Genomic DNA, 20317 nt, shown 5'->3' with positions numbered 1-20317 from the left:
CTTCCACTAGATGTCAACAGGCAGTGGAATGTGGAATGGGGTGTCTAGCTTGATCTGAGGTCGAACAAGAGCTTTTGGAGTGACAGGTCTGCCATTTTGTCAGTTTTCCAAGGCGCGCGAAGGAGCTCCACATTGTCTTCTGAAAAGCGTTCGGTTTACACGCCGAATATCTCCGGCTCTGATTTTATTTGATACATATTAGAAAAACATCATAAAGTAGGTTTTTTCAACCGAGTTTTATCAGTTTATTCAACGTTTATTGGGACTTTTGGAGTTTTCCGTTCTTTGCGCTAAGAGAGGATGGGAATGTTAGCAACCTTGGCTAGCATTGTGGCGCGAATTCGACAGAAGAAATGGACATTCTAAAACCAAACAACGATTTATTCTGGACCAAGGACTCCTTGTACAACATTCTGATGGAAGCTCAGCAAAAGTAAGAAAACATTTATGATGTTATTTCGTATTTCTGTGGAATATGTAGAATCCAACAGGGCGGAGAATATGTGAGCGCTGTCTCACAATAATGTATTTTTTATGTTGTAGTAAAGTTATTTTTTTAAATCTAACACAGCGGTTGCATTAAGAACCAGTGTATCTTTCATTTGCCATACAACAAGTATTTTTATGTAAAGTTTATGATGAGTTCTTTGGTCAGATTAGGTGAGTGTCCAAAATATCTCCGGACATTCTGGGAAAATGTTGCTACATATTCACAATGTATAACCACGATTGCAGCGCTAAATATGCAAATTTTCTAACAAAACATAAGTGTATTGTATAACATGATGTTATAAGACTGTCATCTGATGAAGTTGTCCAAAGGTTAGTGATTAATTTTATATCTTTTGCTGGTTTTTGCGAAAGCTACCTTTGCGGTGAATAAATGTGTTTGTGTGTTTGGCTATTGTGGTAAGCTACATTGTGTTTTTGCTGTAAAACACTTAAAAAATCGGAAATATTGTCTGGATTCACAAGATGTTTATCTTTCATTTGCTGTACACCATGTATTTTTCATAAATGTTTTATGATGAGTATTTATGTATTTCACGTTGCTCTCTGTAATTATTCTGGCTGCTTTGGTGCTATTTGTGATGGTAGCTGCAATGTAAAACTATGATTTATACCTCAAATATGCACATTTTTCGAACAAAACATAAATGTATTGTATAACATGTTATAAGACTGTCATCTGATGAAGTTGTTTCTTGGTTAGTGACTAATTATATCTCTATTTTGTCGGTTTTGTGAAAGCTACCTATACGGTGGAAACATGGTGAAAATATGCGGTTGTGTGTTTGGCTATTGTGGTTAGCTAATATAAATACATATTGTGTTTTTGCTGTAAAACATTTTAAAAATCGTAAATGATGGCTGGATTCACAAGATGTTTATCTTTCATTTGCTGTATTGGACTTGTGATTTCATGAAAATTATATTATATGATATCCCTGTCCCGTTAGGCTAGGCTATGCTAGTCAGCTTTTTTGATGAGGAGGATCCCGGATCCGGGATGGGTATCACTGAAAGGTTAAAGGTTGAGACCGAGTCTGCGTCTCTCACATGGGTAGGCAGACCATTCCATAAAAATGGAGATCTATAGGAGAAAGCCCTGCCTCCAGCTGTTTGCTTAGAAATTCTAGGGACAATTAGGAGGCCTGCGTCTTGTGACCGTAGCGTACGTGTAGGTATGTACGGCAGGACCAACTCGGAAAGATAAGTAGGAGCAAGCCCATGTAACGCTTTATAGGTTAACAGTAAAACTTTGAAATCAGCCCTTGCCTTAACAGGCAGCCAGTGTAGGGAAGCTAGCACTGGAGTAATATGATCAAATTTCTTGGTTCTAGTCAGGATTCTAGCAGCCGTATTTAGCACTAACTGAAGTTTATTTAGTGCTTTATCCGGGTAGCCAGAAAGTAGAGCATTGCAGTAGTCTAACCTAGAAGTAACAAAAGCATGGATTAATTTTTCTGCATCATTTTTGGACAGAAAGTTTCTGATTTTTGCAATGTTACGTAGATGGAAAAAAAAGAGTTTTCAGCAATCCACAGTATTTCTCCAAAGCTCAGTTGTCCTGAGTCTGCACAACTCTGCCAGGACCTAGGATCAAGGGACACACTCAAGTGTTTTAGTACTATATCTCTTGACACAATGATGAAAATAATCATGGCCTCTAAACTTTCAAGCTGCATACTGGACCCTATTCCAACTAAACTACTGAAAGAGCTGCTTCCTGTGCATGGCCCTCCTATGTTGAACATAATAAACGTCTCTCTATCCACCGGATGTGTACCAAACTCACTAAAAGTGGCAGTAATAAATCCTCTCTTGAAAAAGCCAAACCTTGACACAGAAAATATAAAAAACTATCGGCCTATATCGAATCTTCCATTCCTCTCCAAAATGTTTGAAAAAGCTATTGCGCAGCAACTCACTGCCTTCCTGAAAACAATGTATACGAAATGCTTCAGTCTGGTTTTAGACCCCATCATAGCACTGAGACTGCACTTGTGAAGGTGGTAAATTACCTTTTAATGGCGTCAGACCGAAGCTCTGCATCTGTCCTCGTGCTCCTAGACCTTAGTGCTACTTTTGATACCATCGATCACCACATTATTTTGGAGATTGGAACCCCAAATTGGTCTACACGGACAAGTTCTGGCCTCGTTTCGATCTTATCTGTTGGGAAGATATCAGTTTGTCTCTGTGAATGGTTTGCCCTCTGACAAATCAACTGTAAATGTTGGTGTTCCTCAAGGTTCCGTTTTAGGACCACTATTGTTTTCACTATATATTTTACCTCTTGGGGATGTCATTCGAAACATAATGTTAACTTTCACTCTTATGCGGATGACACACAGCTGTACATTTCAATGAAACATGGTGAAGCCCCAAAATTGCCCTCGCTAGAAGCCTGTGTTTCAGACATAAAGAAGTGGATGGCTGCAAACGTTCTACTTTTAAACTCGGACAAAACAGAGATGCTTGTTCTAGGTCCCAAGAAACAAAGAGATCTTCTGTTGAATCTGACAATTAATCTTGATGGTTGTACAGTCGTCTCAAATAAAACTGTGAAGAACCTCGGTGTTACTCTGGACCCTGATCTCTCTTTTGACGAACATATCAAGACTGTTTCAAGGACAGCTTTTTTCCATCTACGTAACATTGCAAAAATGGTGCAGAAAAATAATTCCATGCTTTTGTTACTTCCAGGTTAGACTACTGCAATGCTCTACTTTCCGGCTACCCGGATAAAGCACTAAATAAGCTTCAGTTAGTGCTAAATACGGCTGCTAGAATCCTGACTAGAACAACTTTTTAAAATCATATTACTCCAGTGCTAGCCTCCCTACACTGGCTTCCTGTTAAGGCCAGGGCTGATTTCAAGGTTTTACTGCTAACCTACAAAGCATTACATGGGCTTGCTCCTACCTATCTTTCCGATTTGGTCCTGCCGTACATGCCTACACGTACGCTACACTCACAAGACGCAGGCCTCCTAATTGTCCCTAGAATTTCTATGCAAACAGCTGGAGGCAGGGCTATCTCCTATAGAGCTCCATTTTTATGGAATGGTCTGCCTACCCATGTGAGAGACGCAGACTCGGTCTCAACCTTTAAGTCTTAACTGAAGACTCATCTCTTCAGTAGGTCATATGATTGAGTGTAGTCTGGGCCAGGAGAGTGAAGGTGAACGGAAAGGCTCTGGAGCAACGAACCGCCCTTGCTGTCTCTGCCTGGCCGGTTCCCCTCTCTCCACTGGGATTCTCTGCCTCTAACCCTATTACAGAGGCTGAGTCACTGGCTTACTGGTGCTCTTCCATGCCGTCCCTAGGAGGGGTGCGTCACTTGAGTGGGTTGAGTCGCTGACGTGGTCTTCCTGTCTGGGTTGGCGCCCCCCCTTGGGTTGTGCCGTGGCGGAGATCTTTGTGGGCTATACTCGGCCTTGTCTCAGGATGGTAAGTTGGTGGTTGAAGATATCCCTCTAGTGATATCCCTCTATCCTGCCTGTTTGGCCCTGTCCGGGGGTATCATCAGATGGGGCTACAGTGTCTCCTGATCCCTCCTGTCTCAGCCTCCAGTATTTATGCTGCAGTAGTTTATGTGTCGGGGGGCTAGGGTCAGTCTGTTATATCTGGAGTATTTCTCCTGTCTTATCCGGTGTCCTGTGTGATTTTAAGTATGCTCTCTCTAATTCTCTCTTTTGCTCTTTCTTTCTTTCTTTCTCTCTCTCGGAGGACCTGAGCCCTAGGGCCATGCCTTAGGACTACCTGGCATGATGACTCCTTGCTGTCCCCAGTCCACCTGGCCGTGTTGCTGCTCCAGTTTCAACTGTTCTGCCTGTGGCTATGGAACCCTGACCTGTTCACCGGACGTGCTACCTGTCCCAGACCTGCTGTTTTCAACTCTCTAGAGACAGCAGGAGCGGTAGAGATACTCTCAATGATCGGCTATGAAAAGTCAACTGACATTTACCCCTGAGGTGCTGACTTGTTGCACCCTCGACAACTACTGTGATTATTATTATTAGACCATGCTGGTCATTGATGAACATTTGAACATCTTGGCCATGTTCTGTTATAATCTCCACCCGGCACAGCCAGAAGAGGACTGGCCACCCCTCATAGCCTGGTTCCTCTCTAGGTTTCTTCCTAGGTTTTGGCCTTTCTTGGGAGTTTTTCCTAGCCACTGTGCTTGTACACCTGCATTGCTTTCTGTTTGGGGTTTTAGGCTGGGTTTCTGTACAGCACTTTGATATATCAGCTGATGTAAGAAGGGCTATATAAATACATTTGATTTGATCGATTTGATTTGATGACACAGGTCCTCGTATTCCTTCTGCAGCTTCCAACTGGAGAAGGCCTGGTAGTCTCTTAGATGAGAGAGGTGTGTAGGGCCTTCCTCAGGTGCATGACGGCTTTGTGTGGCGGTGTGGGCTGAGGCGGGTGGTTAGTTGTCTCTTGACTCTTCTTTGGAGCACCTCAACATATCAACTATAGCAGGTCAGAATCCGACGATACAAAGGACCATGAAAAAACTGTTGGTCTCTAAATCCGTCAAGACCTAGGACCATGAAAAACAACGGCTAGCTGGAGCTCGTCTGAGCAGTTGGCTGGATATGCCCTCACCCACTATATACTTAATGCTGGTTGGTTTGGTTCTGCCCACTATAGTGCTGCCCGGTTAGAACATGATGTTGAGGCCCATCACTGTACTCTTGATAGTCACCACCACACACACACACACACATCTGTTTCCATTTGAAGATGTTTTATATGATTGTGGTTATGTTTGATGGATGCACAACACTTCAAGATATAAAACCAGCATGTGAGTGTCCATCCCTACAATATTTGCATCTTCTTGAGGTGTGCGGGGTGGAGCCCTGGTTTGCGTCCAAGCACCCTGATTGGTTGGAATTTTGATAAGTGATTGACAGGTCTGAAGGCCAGTCAGGTTAAGAGAGCCTGCCTTGTTTTACAACCTTAACTCTGAGTTCTTTTGGAAGCTCCTTCCTTGTCATATTTGAATCTTTGCTGGAAATTCACTTCATGAAAGTGGGACCATCAAGAGAGAGCTTGTTTCTTTTCCTTGATGAATTTAAATGGTTTGAACCACAGTGATTGGACATGGGGAGTCTAAAGCTGTGTTCACACTGCAGGCCTTAATGCTCAAATCAGTTTTGTTTTTCAAATCTGTTTTGGAATACTGACTGTCCAACCAGCAAGCTACAAGGGAACAAATTAGATCATCTATAGGGAACTATCAAAATAAAGTGTGACCAACTTAGCAACCTAAGGCTTTCCTCTTGCCAACTTTATCAGACCAGTGATTACTTCATGGAAAGAAGGATGCATTTCTCATCGGGCCCAAAAAATCATATGGACAAGCATCAGGAACTGAAAAACATATGAATCACAAGAACGTTTTGGGGCATTTAAAGTGTTTATTGCATAATCTTTTCACTGTGAGTCAGATACCTTAAGGCTATGTTCTGATATACACACTAGCATACCACTTACAACTCATACACAGCACATCACTTCATTCTAAGTGGTATGCTAATGTGGATATTGGAACACAGGGATTTGATTTATGGTACAGAGTGAGAGGAGTCATCTTCCTTGATGACCCTTAGAACAAAGCCCGTTGCGGTCAAGACATTCACTGCTTGTGGCCCTTGGAGGAAGAAGAGTTCCACATTTCTTCACCGTCCTTCTCAACGACCAGGTTGCCGTCGTTGCGCAGGTACATGCGGCACATCTTGAATCCTTGAGCCTGGCTCTTGGTTTGCCACATCGTCTTGTTATCCCTCTTGTACATGACAAAGTTGCAGTCGTCCTGCATGCACAGGCGGTAGGCGTCAACCTGGCCGGCGGTGTCAGAGGACCACATCTGCCGCCAGCCATAGATGACAAAGTTACCGTCCTCCTGTGTAGACGAGAGATTTTTTATTTTTTTATTTCACCTTTATTTAACCAGGTAGGCTAGTTGAGAACAAGTTCTCATTTGCAACTGCGACCTGGCCAAGATAAAGCATAGCAGTGTGAACAGACAACACAGAGTTACACATGGAGTAAACAATAAACAAGTCAATAACATGGTAGAAAAAAAGAGAATCTATATACAATGTGTGCAAAAGGCATGAGGTAGGCAATACATCGAATAATTACAATTTAGCAGATTAACACTGGAGTGATAAATCATCAGATGATCATGTGCAAGAAGAGATACTGGTGTGCAAAAGAGCAGAAAAGTAAATAAATAAAAGCAGTATGGGGGGTGAGGTAGGTAAATTGGGTGGGTAGTTTACAGATGGACTATGTACAGCTGCAGCGATCGGTTAGCTGCTCGGATAGCAGATTTTTAAAGTTGTTGAGGGAGATAAAAGTCTCCAACATAAAGGATTGTGGTATGCACAGAACAATTTGGAAGGTTTTAGGTAGGTGCAAACACACAAACCGTTTGGGAGACACTATCCTAGTTCAGCTGACTGCAAGATGACACATTGTCCGTCTATCTGTCATTATATAGTAGTTTATATAGCAGCTTTAAAGACGCTTCAAACCTACCTGGAAAACTGCCTTGTATTCCTTGTTATTGGACCATATGTAGTCTCCCTTACGCATCTCATCATACTTGGACATGTAATTCCTGCTCATGATTCTGAAATAAAGAATAAGTAAATAAACCCTGCTTAGCAGAAAATGTAATATATACCTTGCATTTTCTAAATTCCCTTAGCAAATATTTCCATGGCAAAAATGTATAAATGAATAGCTTTTGAAATAGTACAAAAATTGGCCATTCAATGGACCACCTTTCAAAAGGTGAATAACACCCTTCACATGAGGCATTTTGACAGTTGGCAAGAGTTTAAGTGGCCTCCAAAGACATTTCCGTTTTTAGATTATTGAAATCACTGCTTGGAGTTATCTCCCGTAACACAGCATTTAGCAGGATACATGCTATACCCAGATACTTAAGTTGGTAAACTCCCGTTATGATACTCACAGGCCGTATGTGGTTCAGTAGTTTGGATTGATGAGGCTGGAGGTTCCAGATGAAGTGAAGCTGGTAAAGAACTGTCCTTTTTATACCCACGGAGAAGAGGGCAAGACGGAGAGAGTGGAGGAGGAGATCGAAGCAGAAGACGGCTTTCTTTCATGGCTGAATGGACACTGAGATGCATAAGATACCCATGAACCCAGTAAAACGTGTGGTAGTTAATTGGACTGGAATCTTGAAAAATAAGATGCTTTCATAGTGTGGATTAGATTGCCTAGATTAGACTTTAATCATCTTCAGCTGGTGGATCTGGCTGGACACATTGAAGGTGCTAAATACTTGTTTTGATCTGGTCTTGTGATAATCTTTTAAAAGATCAAATAGTTTTTAAAGTTACATTTGATTTTTGGTGGCCAAGTGTTCCTCTGAATTTCGTACGTAGTAGTGACTAATTAGCCCCTACATTTTTGGGGAATTATTTAGCTAATGGAAATGTGTTAGCTAGTAGGCATGCTTTGCATTCTAGATAAGTATTGAATGTTGTTTCAACACATCTACCTTTAGCCGATCATTACAGTATATTGTTACTTTGATGTGTCCTATTTAGTTTTCGAGGTACCAGTACTGGTCGTGCTTAAGATTGGATAAGAAATATCACTAACGGTGTGGCCTTCAGTAAGCATATTAATGCTGTCTTCAAATACTCGTCGGAACTGGGAAATCTCCCAGTTATGAGTCATAAATTTGACGTGATTGTGTTAGTTAAAAAAATTCTTCAACCAAGGAGATTTTAGCTAGGTAGATGAGCTATCTAACGTTGCTCATGATAAAGTTAGCTAACTTGCTTAACATTAAGAGTATGGTCACACTAGCTACATTATCCACATTGATAAGTTTGACACTGTCAATGGATTTGCTTGATCATCTTTTGGTTGAAAAGGTGAAAGGTCAGTGATGAAATGTCACAACTTGTAAACTCGGGGTATCAACGTTATCTCTTACTTTCCCACTTGGAATTCCAACTTGGGAGAGTTGTTCAAGTGGTTATTTTCCAGTTGGAACCTTGTCTTTCCCACTTCCAAGGAGTTGTTGGAAATGTTGGAAAGCTTCCCTTCAATCAATCAATTGTATTTTCTTATTTTTGACTTTTGATGTTTGAAAACAGCTTCCCTCAGAACCTGACCTTTTTGATGAAGGTGCACTTTCCCTTACAGTAAAACCATCTGTTGGAGAAGATAAAAACAAATAATCACAAGTATTTATTTGTGATTGAAGATGTGGATGAAGACCAAATAAAAGTATCCGTTTTCACTGATAACATCATTTTGTATGAATGCCTTTCACATCCGTTTCTTCTTTGAAAGAGATACTTTTAATGTAATGTGTCGAACGATCACCAAGCAAGTGAGGGCACACATGTTCAATTACCAATAAACTCTGAAGGGTTTGGTATGAAAGCATAGGCTACTGTAATATGAAATGTTTTGTTACTACAAAATAGCTAAGTCGTTCACATTCTTTCCCTCTGAGTAAAGGCCAGCATTTAACCGTCAACATCAATAATAATATTTGACCACGATTTAACGTGAAATCAAATAAACTGTAGCTTTCCCTTTATTTCAGAAATGCCGTCGCTCTTCTGCCGAAGTCAGCATTCCTTCCAGACCAATAGACCAGCTTCTTTCAGGGTGTAATTTAAAATAATCTGATTAGATTTGCGAGAGGCGTCTGACTTGTTTGTGAATATGATTAGATCCAACATGCACACGGTTTTTATCTGTGAAAATGGAAAGAAAACTGGACCTGTTCTCTGCATTGAGATCCAGGTTGAGTTAGCTATCTGTTAATGTACTGAAGTGTAATCCAAAGGGACATTATGAGAGCATCACTATCTGTGCAAATTCAGTTAGAATGGGGTGAGGGGGGAACATGGGATCATGTCCCTGGCAGGCTGTAGTCGTTTAACCTATCTGCAAATCTGAAGATGGACTTCAGTTGAAATTGTATTTATAGAGATGATATAAACTAATACTCTACTACACCGTGTACATTGTTGTTAATTTTCATATTCAGGTGTGAAGTGTCAGATCGAACGACGATGTAAAGACGGTAATAGAATAGTGTAACAGGAAAGTACAATGTGTTGAAGAAATGCTTGGGCACATAATTTATCATTTTATTTGCTTATGATGGTGCAATAGTGACAATCCATAACACTCTGTCCTTCATAGAAGTCCCTTAACATTTTGGAGATAGTGTTGTTTTTTTTTCTTCAAGGGACGTTCTTAACCTTGAAGGTTGGGCCCCCTAGGGCCTAGGCACCAGGGCAGTCTAATCAATCAAATTTATAAAGCTGTTTTTACATCAGCAGATGTCACAAAGTGCTACACAGAAATACAGCCTAAAACAGCAAGCAATGCAGATGTAGAAGGTGGCTAGGAAAAACTTGACTATAGCATATTTTTTATTAGTCTATTTATATACTCAATATTTTCTGCGCAACATTATATGCTTTATTACCTGTATATACACTGCTCAAAAAAATAAAGGGAACACTTAAACAACACAATGTAAATCCAAGTCAATCACACTTCTGTGAAATCAAACTGTCCACTTAGGAAGCAACACTGATTGACAATAAATTTCACATGCTGTTGTGCAAATGGAATAGACAAAAGGTGGAAATTATAGGCAATTAGCAAGACACCCCCAATAAAGGAGTGGTTTTGCAGGTGGTGACCACAGACCAAATTCACCACTGGCGCCTTGTGCTCTTCACAGATGAAAGCAGGTTCACACTGAGCACATGAGCACATGTGACAGACCTGACAGAGTCTCGAGACACCGTGGAGAACGTTCTGCTGCCTGCAACATCCTCCAGCATGACCGGTTTGGCGGTGGGTCAGTCATGGTGTGGGGTGGCATTTCTTTGTGGGGCCGCACAGCCCTCCATGTGCTCGCCAGAGGTAGCCTGACTGCCATTAGGTACCGAGATGAGATACTCAGACCCCTTGTGAGACCATATGCTGACACATGCACATTTGTGGCCTGCTGGAGGTCATTTTGCAGGGCTCTGGCAGTGCTCCTCCTTGCACAAAGGCGGAGGTAGCGGTCCTGCTGCTGGGTTGTTGCCCTCCTACGGCCTCCTCCAACGTCTCCTGATGTACTGGCCTGTCTCCTGGTAGCGCCTCCATGCTCTGGACACTACGCTGACTGACACAGCAAACCTTCTTGCCACAGCTCGCATTGATGTGCCATCCTGGATGAGCTGCACTACCTGAGCCACTTGTGTGGGTTGTAGACTCCGTCTCATGCTACCACTAGAGTGAAAGTACCGCCAGCATTCAAAAGTGACCAAAACATCAGCCAGGAAGCATAGCAACTGAGAAGTTGTCTGTGGTCACCACCTGCAGAACCACTCCTTTATTGGGGGTGTCTTGCTAATTGCCTATAATTTCCACCTTTTGTCTATTCCATTTGCACAACAGCATGTGAAATGTATTGTCAATCAGTGTTGCTTCCTAAGTGGACAGTTTGATTTCACAGAAGTGTGATTGACTTGGAGTTACATTGTGTTGTTTAAGTGTTCCCTTTATTTTTTTGAGCAGTGTATTATATTATTATATATATATATATTATTATTATTATTATAATATTTTATATATACTGTATATAGCCCTTGGTTCTCTCCAGACCTGACTGTCCTTAACCAACACAAAAACATCCTATGGCGTTCTGCATTAGCATCGAACAGCCCCCGTGATATGCAACTTTTCAGGGAAGCTAGAAACCAATATACACAGGCAGTTAGAAAAGCCAAGGCTAGCTTTTTCAAGCAGAAATTTGCTTCCTGCAACACAAACTCAAAAAAGTTCTGGGACACTGTAAAGTCCATGGAGAATAAGAACATCTCCTCCCAGCTGCCCACTGCACTGAAGATAGGAAACACTGTCACCACTGATAAATCCACTATAATTGAGAATTTCAATAAGCATTTTTCTACGGCTGGCCATGCTTTCCACCTGGCTACCCGTCAACAGCACTGCAGCCCCCACAGCTACTCGCCCAAGCCTTCCCCATTTCTCCTTCTCCCAAATCCAGTCAGCTGATGTTCTGAAAGAGCTGCAAAATCTGGACCCCTACAAATCAGCCGGGCTAGATAATCTGGACCCTTTCTTTCTAAAATTATCTGCTGAAATTGTTGCCACCCCTATTACTAGCCTGTTCAACCTTTCTTTCGTGTCATCTGAGATTCCCAAAGATTGGAAAGCAGCTGCGGTCATCCCCCTCTTCAAAGGGGGGGACACTCTTGACCCAAACTGCTACAGACCTATATCTATCCTACCCTGCCTTTCTAAGGTCTTCGAAAGCCAAGTCAACAAACAGATTACCGACCATTTCGAATCCCACCATACCTTCTCCGCTATGCAATCTGGTTTCAGAGCTGGTCATGGGTGCACCTCAGCCACGCTCAAGGTCCTAAACGATATCTTAACCGCCATCGATAAGAAACAATACTGTGCAGCCGTATTCATTGACCTGGCCAAGGCTTTCGACTCTGTCAATCACCACATCCTCATCGGCAGACTCGACAGCCTTGGTTTCTCAAATGATTGCCTCGCCTGGTTCACCAACTACTTCTCTGATAGAGTTCAGTGTGTCAAATCGGAGGGTTTGTTGTCCGGGCCTCTGGCAGTCTCTATGGGGGTGCCACAGGGTTAAATTCTTGGACCGACTCTCTTCTCTGTATACATCAATGATGTCGCTCTTGCTGCTGGTGAGTCTCTGATCCACCTCTACGCAGACGACACCATTCTGTATACTTCTGGCCCTTCTTTGGAGACTGTGTTAACAACCCTCCAGGCGAGCTTCAATGCCATACAACTCTCCTTCCGTGGCCTCCAATTGCTCTTAAATACAAGTAAAACTGAATGCATGCTCTTCAACCGATCGCTGCCTGCACCTGCCCGCCTGTCCAACATCACCACTCTGGACGGCTCTGACTTAGAATATGTGGACAACTACAAATACCTAGGTGTCTGGTTAGACTGTAAACTCTCCTTCCAGACTCACATCAAACATCTCCAATCCAAAGTTTAATCTAGAACCGGCTTCCTATTTCACAACAAAGCATCCTTCACTCATGCTGCCAAACATACCCTTGTAAAACTGACCATCCTACCAATCCTCGACTTCGGTGATGTCATTTACAAAATAGCCTCCAATACCCTACTCAATAAATTGGATGCAGTCTATCACAGTGTCATCCGTTTTGTCACCAAAGCCCCATATACTACCCACCACTGCGACCTGTACGCTCTCGTTGGCTGGCCCTCGCTTCATACTCGTCGGCTATGAAAAGCCAACTGACATTTACTCCTGAGGTGCTGACTTGTTGCACGCTCGACAACTATTGTGATTATTATTATTTGACCATGCTGGTCATTGATGAACATTTGAACATCTTGGCCATGTTCTGTTATAATCTCCACCCGGCACAGCCAGAAGAGGACTGGCCACCCCTCATAGCCTGGTTCCTCTCTAGGTTTCTTCCTAGGTTTTGGCCTTTCTAGGGAGTTTTTCCTAGCCACCATGCTTCACACCTGCATTGCTTTCTGTTTGGGGTTTTAGGCTGGGTTTCTGTACAGCACTTTGATATATCAGCTGATGTAAGAAGGGCTATATAAATACATTTGATTTGATCGATTTGATTTGATGACACAGGTCCTCGTATTCCTTCTGCAGCTTCCAACTGGAGAAGGCCTGGTAGTCTCTTAGATGAGAGAGGTGTGTAGGGCCTTCCTCAGGTGCATGACGGCTTTGTGTGGCGGTGTGGGCTGAGGCGGATGGTTACAGTTGTCTCTTGACTCTTCTTTGGAGCACCTCAACATATCAACTATAGCAGGTCAGAATCCGACGATACAAAGGACCATGAAAAAACTGTTGGTCTCTAAATCCGTCAAGACCTAGGACTATGAAAAACAACGGCTAGCTGGAGCTCGTCTGAGCAGTTGGCTGGATATGCCCTCACCCACTATATACTTAATGCTGATTGGTTTGGTTCTGCCCACTATAGTGCTGTCCGGTTAGAACATGATGTTGAGGCCCATCACTGTACTCTTGATAGTCACCACCACACACACACACACATCTGTTTCCATTTGAAGATGTTTTATATGATTGTGGTTATGTTTGATGGATGCACAACACTTCAAGATATAAAACCAGCATGTGAGAGTCCATCCCTACACAATTTGCATCTTCTTGAGGTGTGCGGGGTGGAGCCCTGGTTTGTGTCCAAGCACCCTGATGGGTTGGAATTTTGATAAGTGATTGACAGGTCTGAAGGCCTGTCAGGTTAAGAGAGCCTGCCTTGTTTTACAACTTTCAACAACCTTAACTCTGAGTTCTTTTGGAAGCTCCTTCCTTGTCATATTTGAATCTTTGCTGGAAATTCACTTCATGAAAGTGGGACCATCAAGAGAGAGCTTGTTTCTTTTCCTTGATGAATTTAAATGGTTTGAACCACAGTGATTGGACATGGGGAGTCTAAAGCTGTGTTCACACTGCAGGCCTTAATGCTCAAATCAGTTTTGTTTTTCAAATCTGTTTTGGAATACTGACTGTCCAACCAGCAAGCTACAAGGGAACAAATTAGATCATCTATAGGGAACTATCAAAATAAAGTGTGACCAACTTAGCAACCTAAGGCTTTCCTCTTGCCAACTTTATCAGACCAGTGATTACTTCATGGAAAGAAGGATGCATTTCTCATCGGGCCCAAAAAATCATATGGACAAGCATCAGGAACTGAAAAACATATGAATCACAAGAACGTTTTGGGGCATTTAAAGTGTTTATTGCATAATCTTTTCACTGTGAGTCAGATACCTTAAGGCTATGTTCTGATATACACACTAGCATACCACTTACAACTCATACACAGCACATCACTTCATTCTAAGTGGTATGCTAATGTGGATATTGGAACACAGGGATTTGATTTATGGTACAGAGTGAGAGGAGTCATCTTCCTTGATGACCCTTAGAACAAAGCCCGTTGCGGTCAAGACATTCACTGCTTGTGGCCCTTGGAGGAAGAAGAGTTCCACATTTCTTCACCGTCCTTCTCAACGACCAGGTTGCCGTCGTTGCGCAGGTACATGCGGCACATCTTGAATCCTTGAGCCTGGCTCTTGGTTTGCCACATCGTCTTGTTATCCCTCTTGTACATGACAAAGTTGCAGTCGTCCTGCATGCACAGGCGGTAGGCGTCAACCTGGCCGGCGGTGTCAGAGGACCACATCTGCCGCCAGCCATAGATGACAAAGTTACCGTCCTCCTGTGTAGACGAGAGATTTTTTATTTTTTTATTTCACCTTTATTTAACCAGGTAGGCTAGTTGAGAACAAGTTCTCATTTGCAACTGCGACCTGGCCAAGATAAAGCATAGCAGTGTGAACAGACAACACAGAGTTACACATGGAGTAAACAATAAACAAGTCAATAACATGGTAGAAAAAAAGAGAATCTATATACAATGTGTGCAAAAGGCATGAGGTAGGCAATACATCGAATAATTACAATTTAGCAGATTAACACTGGAGTGATAAATCATCAGATGATCATGTGCAAGAAGAGATACTGGTGTGCAAAAGAGCAGAAAAGTAAATAAATAAAAGCAGTATGGGGGGTGAGGTAGGTAAATTGGGTGGGTAGTTTACAGATGGACTATGTACAGCTGCAGCGATCGGTTAGCTGCTCGGATAGCAGATTTTTAAAGTTGTTGAGGGAGATAAAAGTCTCCAACATAAAGGATTGTGGTATGCACAGAACAATTTGGAAGGTTTTAGGTAGGTGCAAACACACAAACCGTTTGGGAGACACTATCCTAGTTCAGCTGACTGCAAGATGACACATTGTCCGTCTATCTGTCCGTCTATATAGCAGTCTATATAGCAGCTTTAAAGACGCTTCAAACCTACCTGGAAAACTGCCTTGTATTCCTTGTTATTGGACCATATGTAGTCTCCCTTACGCATCTCATCATACTTGGACATGTAATTCCTGCTCATGATTCTGAAATAAAGAATAAGTAAATAAACCCTGCTTAGCAGAAAATGTAATATATACCTTGCATTTTCTAAATTCCCTTAGCAAATATTTCCATGGCAAAAATGTATAAATGAATAGCTTTTGAAATAGTACAATAATGGGCCATTCAATGGACCACCTTTCAAAAGGTGAATAACACCCTTCACATGAGGCATTTTGACAGTTGGCAAGAGTTTAAGTGGCCTCCAAAGACATTTCCGTTTTTAGATTATTGAAATCACTGCTTGGAGTTATCTCCCGTAACACAGCATTTAGCAGGATACATGCTATACCCAGATACTTAAGTTGGTAAACTCCCGTTATGATACTCACAGGCCGTATGTGGTTCAGTAGTTTGGATTGATGAGGCTGGAGGTTCCAGATGAAGTGAAGCTGGTAAAGAACTGTCCTTTTTATACCCACGGAGAAGAGGGCAAGACGGAGAGAGTGGAGGAGGAGATCGAAGCAGAAGACGGCTTTCTTTCATGGCTGAATGGACACTGAGATGCATAAGACACCCATGAACCCAGTAAAACGTGTGGTAGTTAATTGGACTGGAATCTTGAAAAATAAGATGCTTTCATAGTGTGGATTAGATTGCTTAGATTAGACTTTAATCGTCTTCAGCTGGTGGATCTGGCTGGACACATTGAGGGTGCTAAATACTTGTTTTGATCTGGTCTTGTGATAATCTTTTAAAAGATCAAATCGTTTTTTAAAGTTACATTTGATTTTTGGTGGCCAAGTATTCCTCTGAATTTCGGACGTAGTAGTGACTAATTAGCCCCTACATTTTTGGGGAATTATTTAGCAAATGGAAATGTGTTATCTAGTAGGCATGCTTTGCATTCTAGATAAGTATTGAATGTTGTTTCAACACCATCTACCTTTAGCTGATCATTACAATATATTGTTACTTTGATGTGTCCTATTTAGTTTTCGAGGTACCAGTACTGGTCGTGCTTAAGATTGGATAAGGAATATCACTAACGGTGTGGCCTTCAGTAAGCACATTAATGCTGTCCTCAAATGCTCTTCGGAACTGGGAAATCTCCCAGTTATGAGTCATACATTTGACGTGATTGTGTTAGTTAAAAAAATTATTCAACCAAGGAGATTTTAGCTAGGTAGATGAGCTATCTAACGATGCTCATGATAAAGTTAGCTAACTTGCTTAACATTGAGAGTATGGTCACACTAGCTACATTATCCACATTGATAAGTTTGACACTGTCAATGGATTTGCTTGATCTTTTTTTGGTTGAAAAGGTGAAAGGTCAGTGATGAAATGTTACAACTTGTAAACTCGGGGTATCAACGTTATCTCTTACTTTCCCACTTGGAATTCCAACTTGGGAGAGTTGTTCAAGTGGTTATTTTCCAGTTGGAACCTTGTCTTTCCCACTTCCAAGGAGTTGTTGGAAATGTTGGAAAGCTTCCCTTCAATCAATCAATGTATTTTCTTAATTTTTACTTTTGACGTTTGAAAACAGCTTCCCTCAGAACCTGACCTTTTTGATGAAGGTGCACTTTCCCTTACAGTAAAACAATCTGTTGGAGAAGTTAAACACAAATAATCACAAGTATTTATTTGTGATTGAAGATGTGGATGAAGACCAAATAAAAGTATCCGTTTTCACTGATAACATCATTTTGTATGAATGCCTTTCACATCCGTTTCTTCTTTGAAAGAGATACTTTTAATGTAATGTGTCGAACGATCACCAAGCATGTAAGAGCACACATTTTCAATTACCAATAAACTCTGAAGGGTTTGGTATGAAAGCATAGGCTACTGTAATATGAAATGTTTTGTTACTACAAAATAGCTAAGTCGTTCACATTCTTTCCCTCTGAGTAAAGGCCAGCATTTAACCGTCAACATCAATAATAATATTTGACCACGATTTAACGTGAAATCAAATAAACTGTAGCTTTCCCTTTATTTCAGAAATGCCGTCGCTCTTCTGCCGAAGTCAGCATTCCTTCCAGACCAATAGGCCAGCTTCTTTCAGGGTGTAATTTAAAATAATCTGATTAGATTTGCGAGAGGCGTCTGTCTTGTTTGTGAATATGATTAGATCCAACATGCACACGGTTTTTATCTGTGAAAATGGAAAGAAAACTGGACCTGTTCTCTGCATTGAGATCCAGGTTGAGTTAGCTATCTGTTAATGTACTGAAGTGTAATCCAAAGGGACATTATGAGAGCATCACTATCTGTGCAAATTCAGTTAGAATGGGGTGAGGGGGGAACATGGGATCATGTCCCTGGCAGGCTGTAGTCGTTTAACCTATCTGCAAATCTGAAGATGGACTTCAGTTGAAATTGTGTTTATAGAGATTATATAAACTAATACTCTACTACACCGTGTACATTGTTGTTAATTTTCATATTCAGGTGTGAAGTGTCAGATCGAACAACGATGTAAAGACGGTAATAGAATAGTGTAACAGGAAAGTACAATGTGTTGAAGAAATGCTTGGGCACATAATTTATCATTTTATTTGCTTATGATGGTGCAATAATGACAATCCATAACACTCTGTCCTTCATAGGAGTCCCTTAACATTTTGGAGATAGTGTTGTTTTTTTCCCTTCAAGGGACGTTCTTAACCTTGAAGGTTGGGCCCCCTAGGGCCTAGGCACCAGGGCAGTCTAATCAATCAAATTTATAAAGCTGTTTTTACATCAGCAGATGTCACAAAGAGCTACACAGAAATACAGCCTAAAACCCCAAACAGCAAGCGATGTAGAAGGTGGCTAGGAAAAACTTGACTATAGCATATTTTTTATTAGTCTATTTATATACTCAATATGTTCTGCGCAACATTATATGCTTTATTACCTGTATATATTCCATTGCATGTTTTACAAATGACTTCATTATCAAGTAAAAGATAAAGACCCCAGGAAACAAACACAAGCACACAGAAAATATACTTAACATTCTCTTTACTGAATAAGCTCTGTCGACAGTGTTGAGAGCACTCCTCTAAAATGTAAATTGAAGGTTGTTTCGCGACTCTCTGGAGGAGCTGCAGTCGACCACTTCACTTCTGACCCTTGGAGGAGGCAGAGATCCACACCTCCCCACCGTCCTTCTCGATGACCAGGTTGCTGTCGATGCGCAGCCACTAGATGGTTTAATTTTATTTTAGGCTGTGAAACGAGGCTACTCAGGCGAGAAAAAAAGCATTACCCAAATGTATAGCCCCGTTGGAAAATCTAAATGGACTGTTTGAAAATGTGAATAACATTTGTATTTGGCGTACCCCCTACGGCATTGCGTGTACCCCAGTTTGGGAATAGCCGTGCTAGGGCAACAAGGACATTAACAAAAATAGCAAATTAAACTGAAAAACACTTACATATGTTTTTCTTAACAGAATAGCATGTAAATGCACATAAATAATTAGCATAAATGTAATGATAGGCTATGGGTATTGGGTACTGTCTGTCATGTCCAGATCGATGCTGACAGGAGGGAGGCGCCAGAAAATGTAGCCAAACTTGAATGAGATTTTATATGACATATACAGTATATCACAAAAGTGAGTACACCCCTCACATTTTTGTAAATATTTGAGTATATCTTTTCATGTGACAACACTGAAGAGTGTAAATTTGCTGTCCCCTCAAAATAACTCAACACACAGCCATTATTGTCTAAACCGCTAGCAACAAAAGTGAGTACACCCCTAAGTGAAAATGTCCAAATTGGGCCCAATTAGCCATTTCCCTCCCCGGTGTCATGTGACTCGTTAGTGTTACAAGGTCTCAGGTGTGAATGGGGAGCAGGTGTGTTAAATTTGGTATCATCGCTCTCACACTCCCTCATACAGACTGGTCACTGGAAGTTCAACATGGCACCTCATGGCAAAGAACTCTCTGAGGATCTGAAAAAAAGAATTGTTGCTCTACATAAAGATGGCCTGGGCTATAAGAAGATTGCCAAGACCCTGAAATTGAGCTGCAGCACGGTGGCCAAGACCATATAGCGGTTTAACTGGACAGGTTCCACTCAGAACAGGCCTCGCCATGGTCGACCAAAGAAGTTGAGTGCACGTGCTCAGCATCATATCCAGAGGTTGTCTTTGGGAAATAGAAGTATGAGTGCTGCCAGCATTGCTGCAGAGGTTGAAGGGGTGGGGGGTCAGCCTGTCAGTGCTCAGACCATACGCCGTACACTGCATCAAATTGGTCTGCATGGCTGTCGTCCCAGAAGGAAGCCTCTTCTAAAGATGATGCACAAGAAAGCCTGCAAACAGTTTGCTGAAGACACGCAGACTAAGGACATGGATTACTGGAACCATGTCCTGTGGTCTGATGAGACCAAGATAAACTTATTTGGTTCAGATGGTGTCAAGTGTGTGTGGTGGCAACCAGGTGAGGAGTAGAAAGACAAGTGTGTCTTGCCTACAGTCAAGCATGGTGGTGGGAGTGTCATGGTCTGGGGCTGCATGAGTGCTGCCGGAACTGGGGAGCTACAGTTCATTGAGGGAACCATGAATGCCAACATGTACTGTGACATACTGAAGCAGCGCATGAGCCCCTCCCTTCGGAGACTTGGCCGCAGGGCAGTATTCCAACATGATAACGACCCCAAACACACCTCCAAGACGACCACTGCCTTGCTAAAGAAGCTGAGGGTAAAGGTGATGGACTGGCCAAGCATGTCTCCAGACCTAAACCCTATTGAGCATCTGTGGGGCA

At 41.9% G+C, this 20317-nt stretch overlaps 2 protein-coding genes across 2 annotated transcripts; both read right to left on the bottom strand.

Annotated features, from left to right (window-relative positions):
• Positions 1-5930: 5930 nt before the first annotated feature.
• LOC139551365 (B-type lectin plumieribetin-like) lies at positions 5931-7736 on the bottom strand. The gene is made up of 3 exons (XM_071362853.1): positions 7513-7736; positions 7071-7164; positions 5931-6429 (listed from the first exon to the last, which is right to left on the bottom strand). Exons 2-3 carry the CDS (start codon positions 7158-7160, stop codon positions 6163-6165), a joined length of 357 nt encoding a protein of 118 aa, XP_071218954.1. The 5' UTR covers positions 7161-7164; positions 7513-7736; the 3' UTR covers positions 5931-6162.
• Positions 7737-14343: 6607 nt separating this feature from the next.
• LOC139551364 (B-type lectin plumieribetin-like) lies at positions 14344-16156 on the bottom strand. Its single transcript, XM_071362851.1, has 3 exons — positions 15934-16156; positions 15492-15585; positions 14344-14848 (listed from the first exon to the last, which is right to left on the bottom strand). Exons 2-3 carry the CDS (start codon positions 15579-15581, stop codon positions 14582-14584), a joined length of 357 nt encoding a protein of 118 aa, XP_071218952.1. The 5' UTR covers positions 15582-15585; positions 15934-16156; the 3' UTR covers positions 14344-14581.
• Between the last annotated feature and the right edge of the window lie 4161 nt (positions 16157-20317).

The sequence above is a fragment of the Salvelinus alpinus genome, chromosome 23, assembly GCF_045679555.1.
Source record: "Salvelinus alpinus chromosome 23, SLU_Salpinus.1, whole genome shotgun sequence".
Lineage (NCBI taxonomy): Eukaryota > Metazoa > Chordata > Actinopteri > Salmoniformes > Salmonidae > Salvelinus > Salvelinus alpinus.
This window is presented reverse-complemented; position numbering and strand designations above follow the sequence as displayed.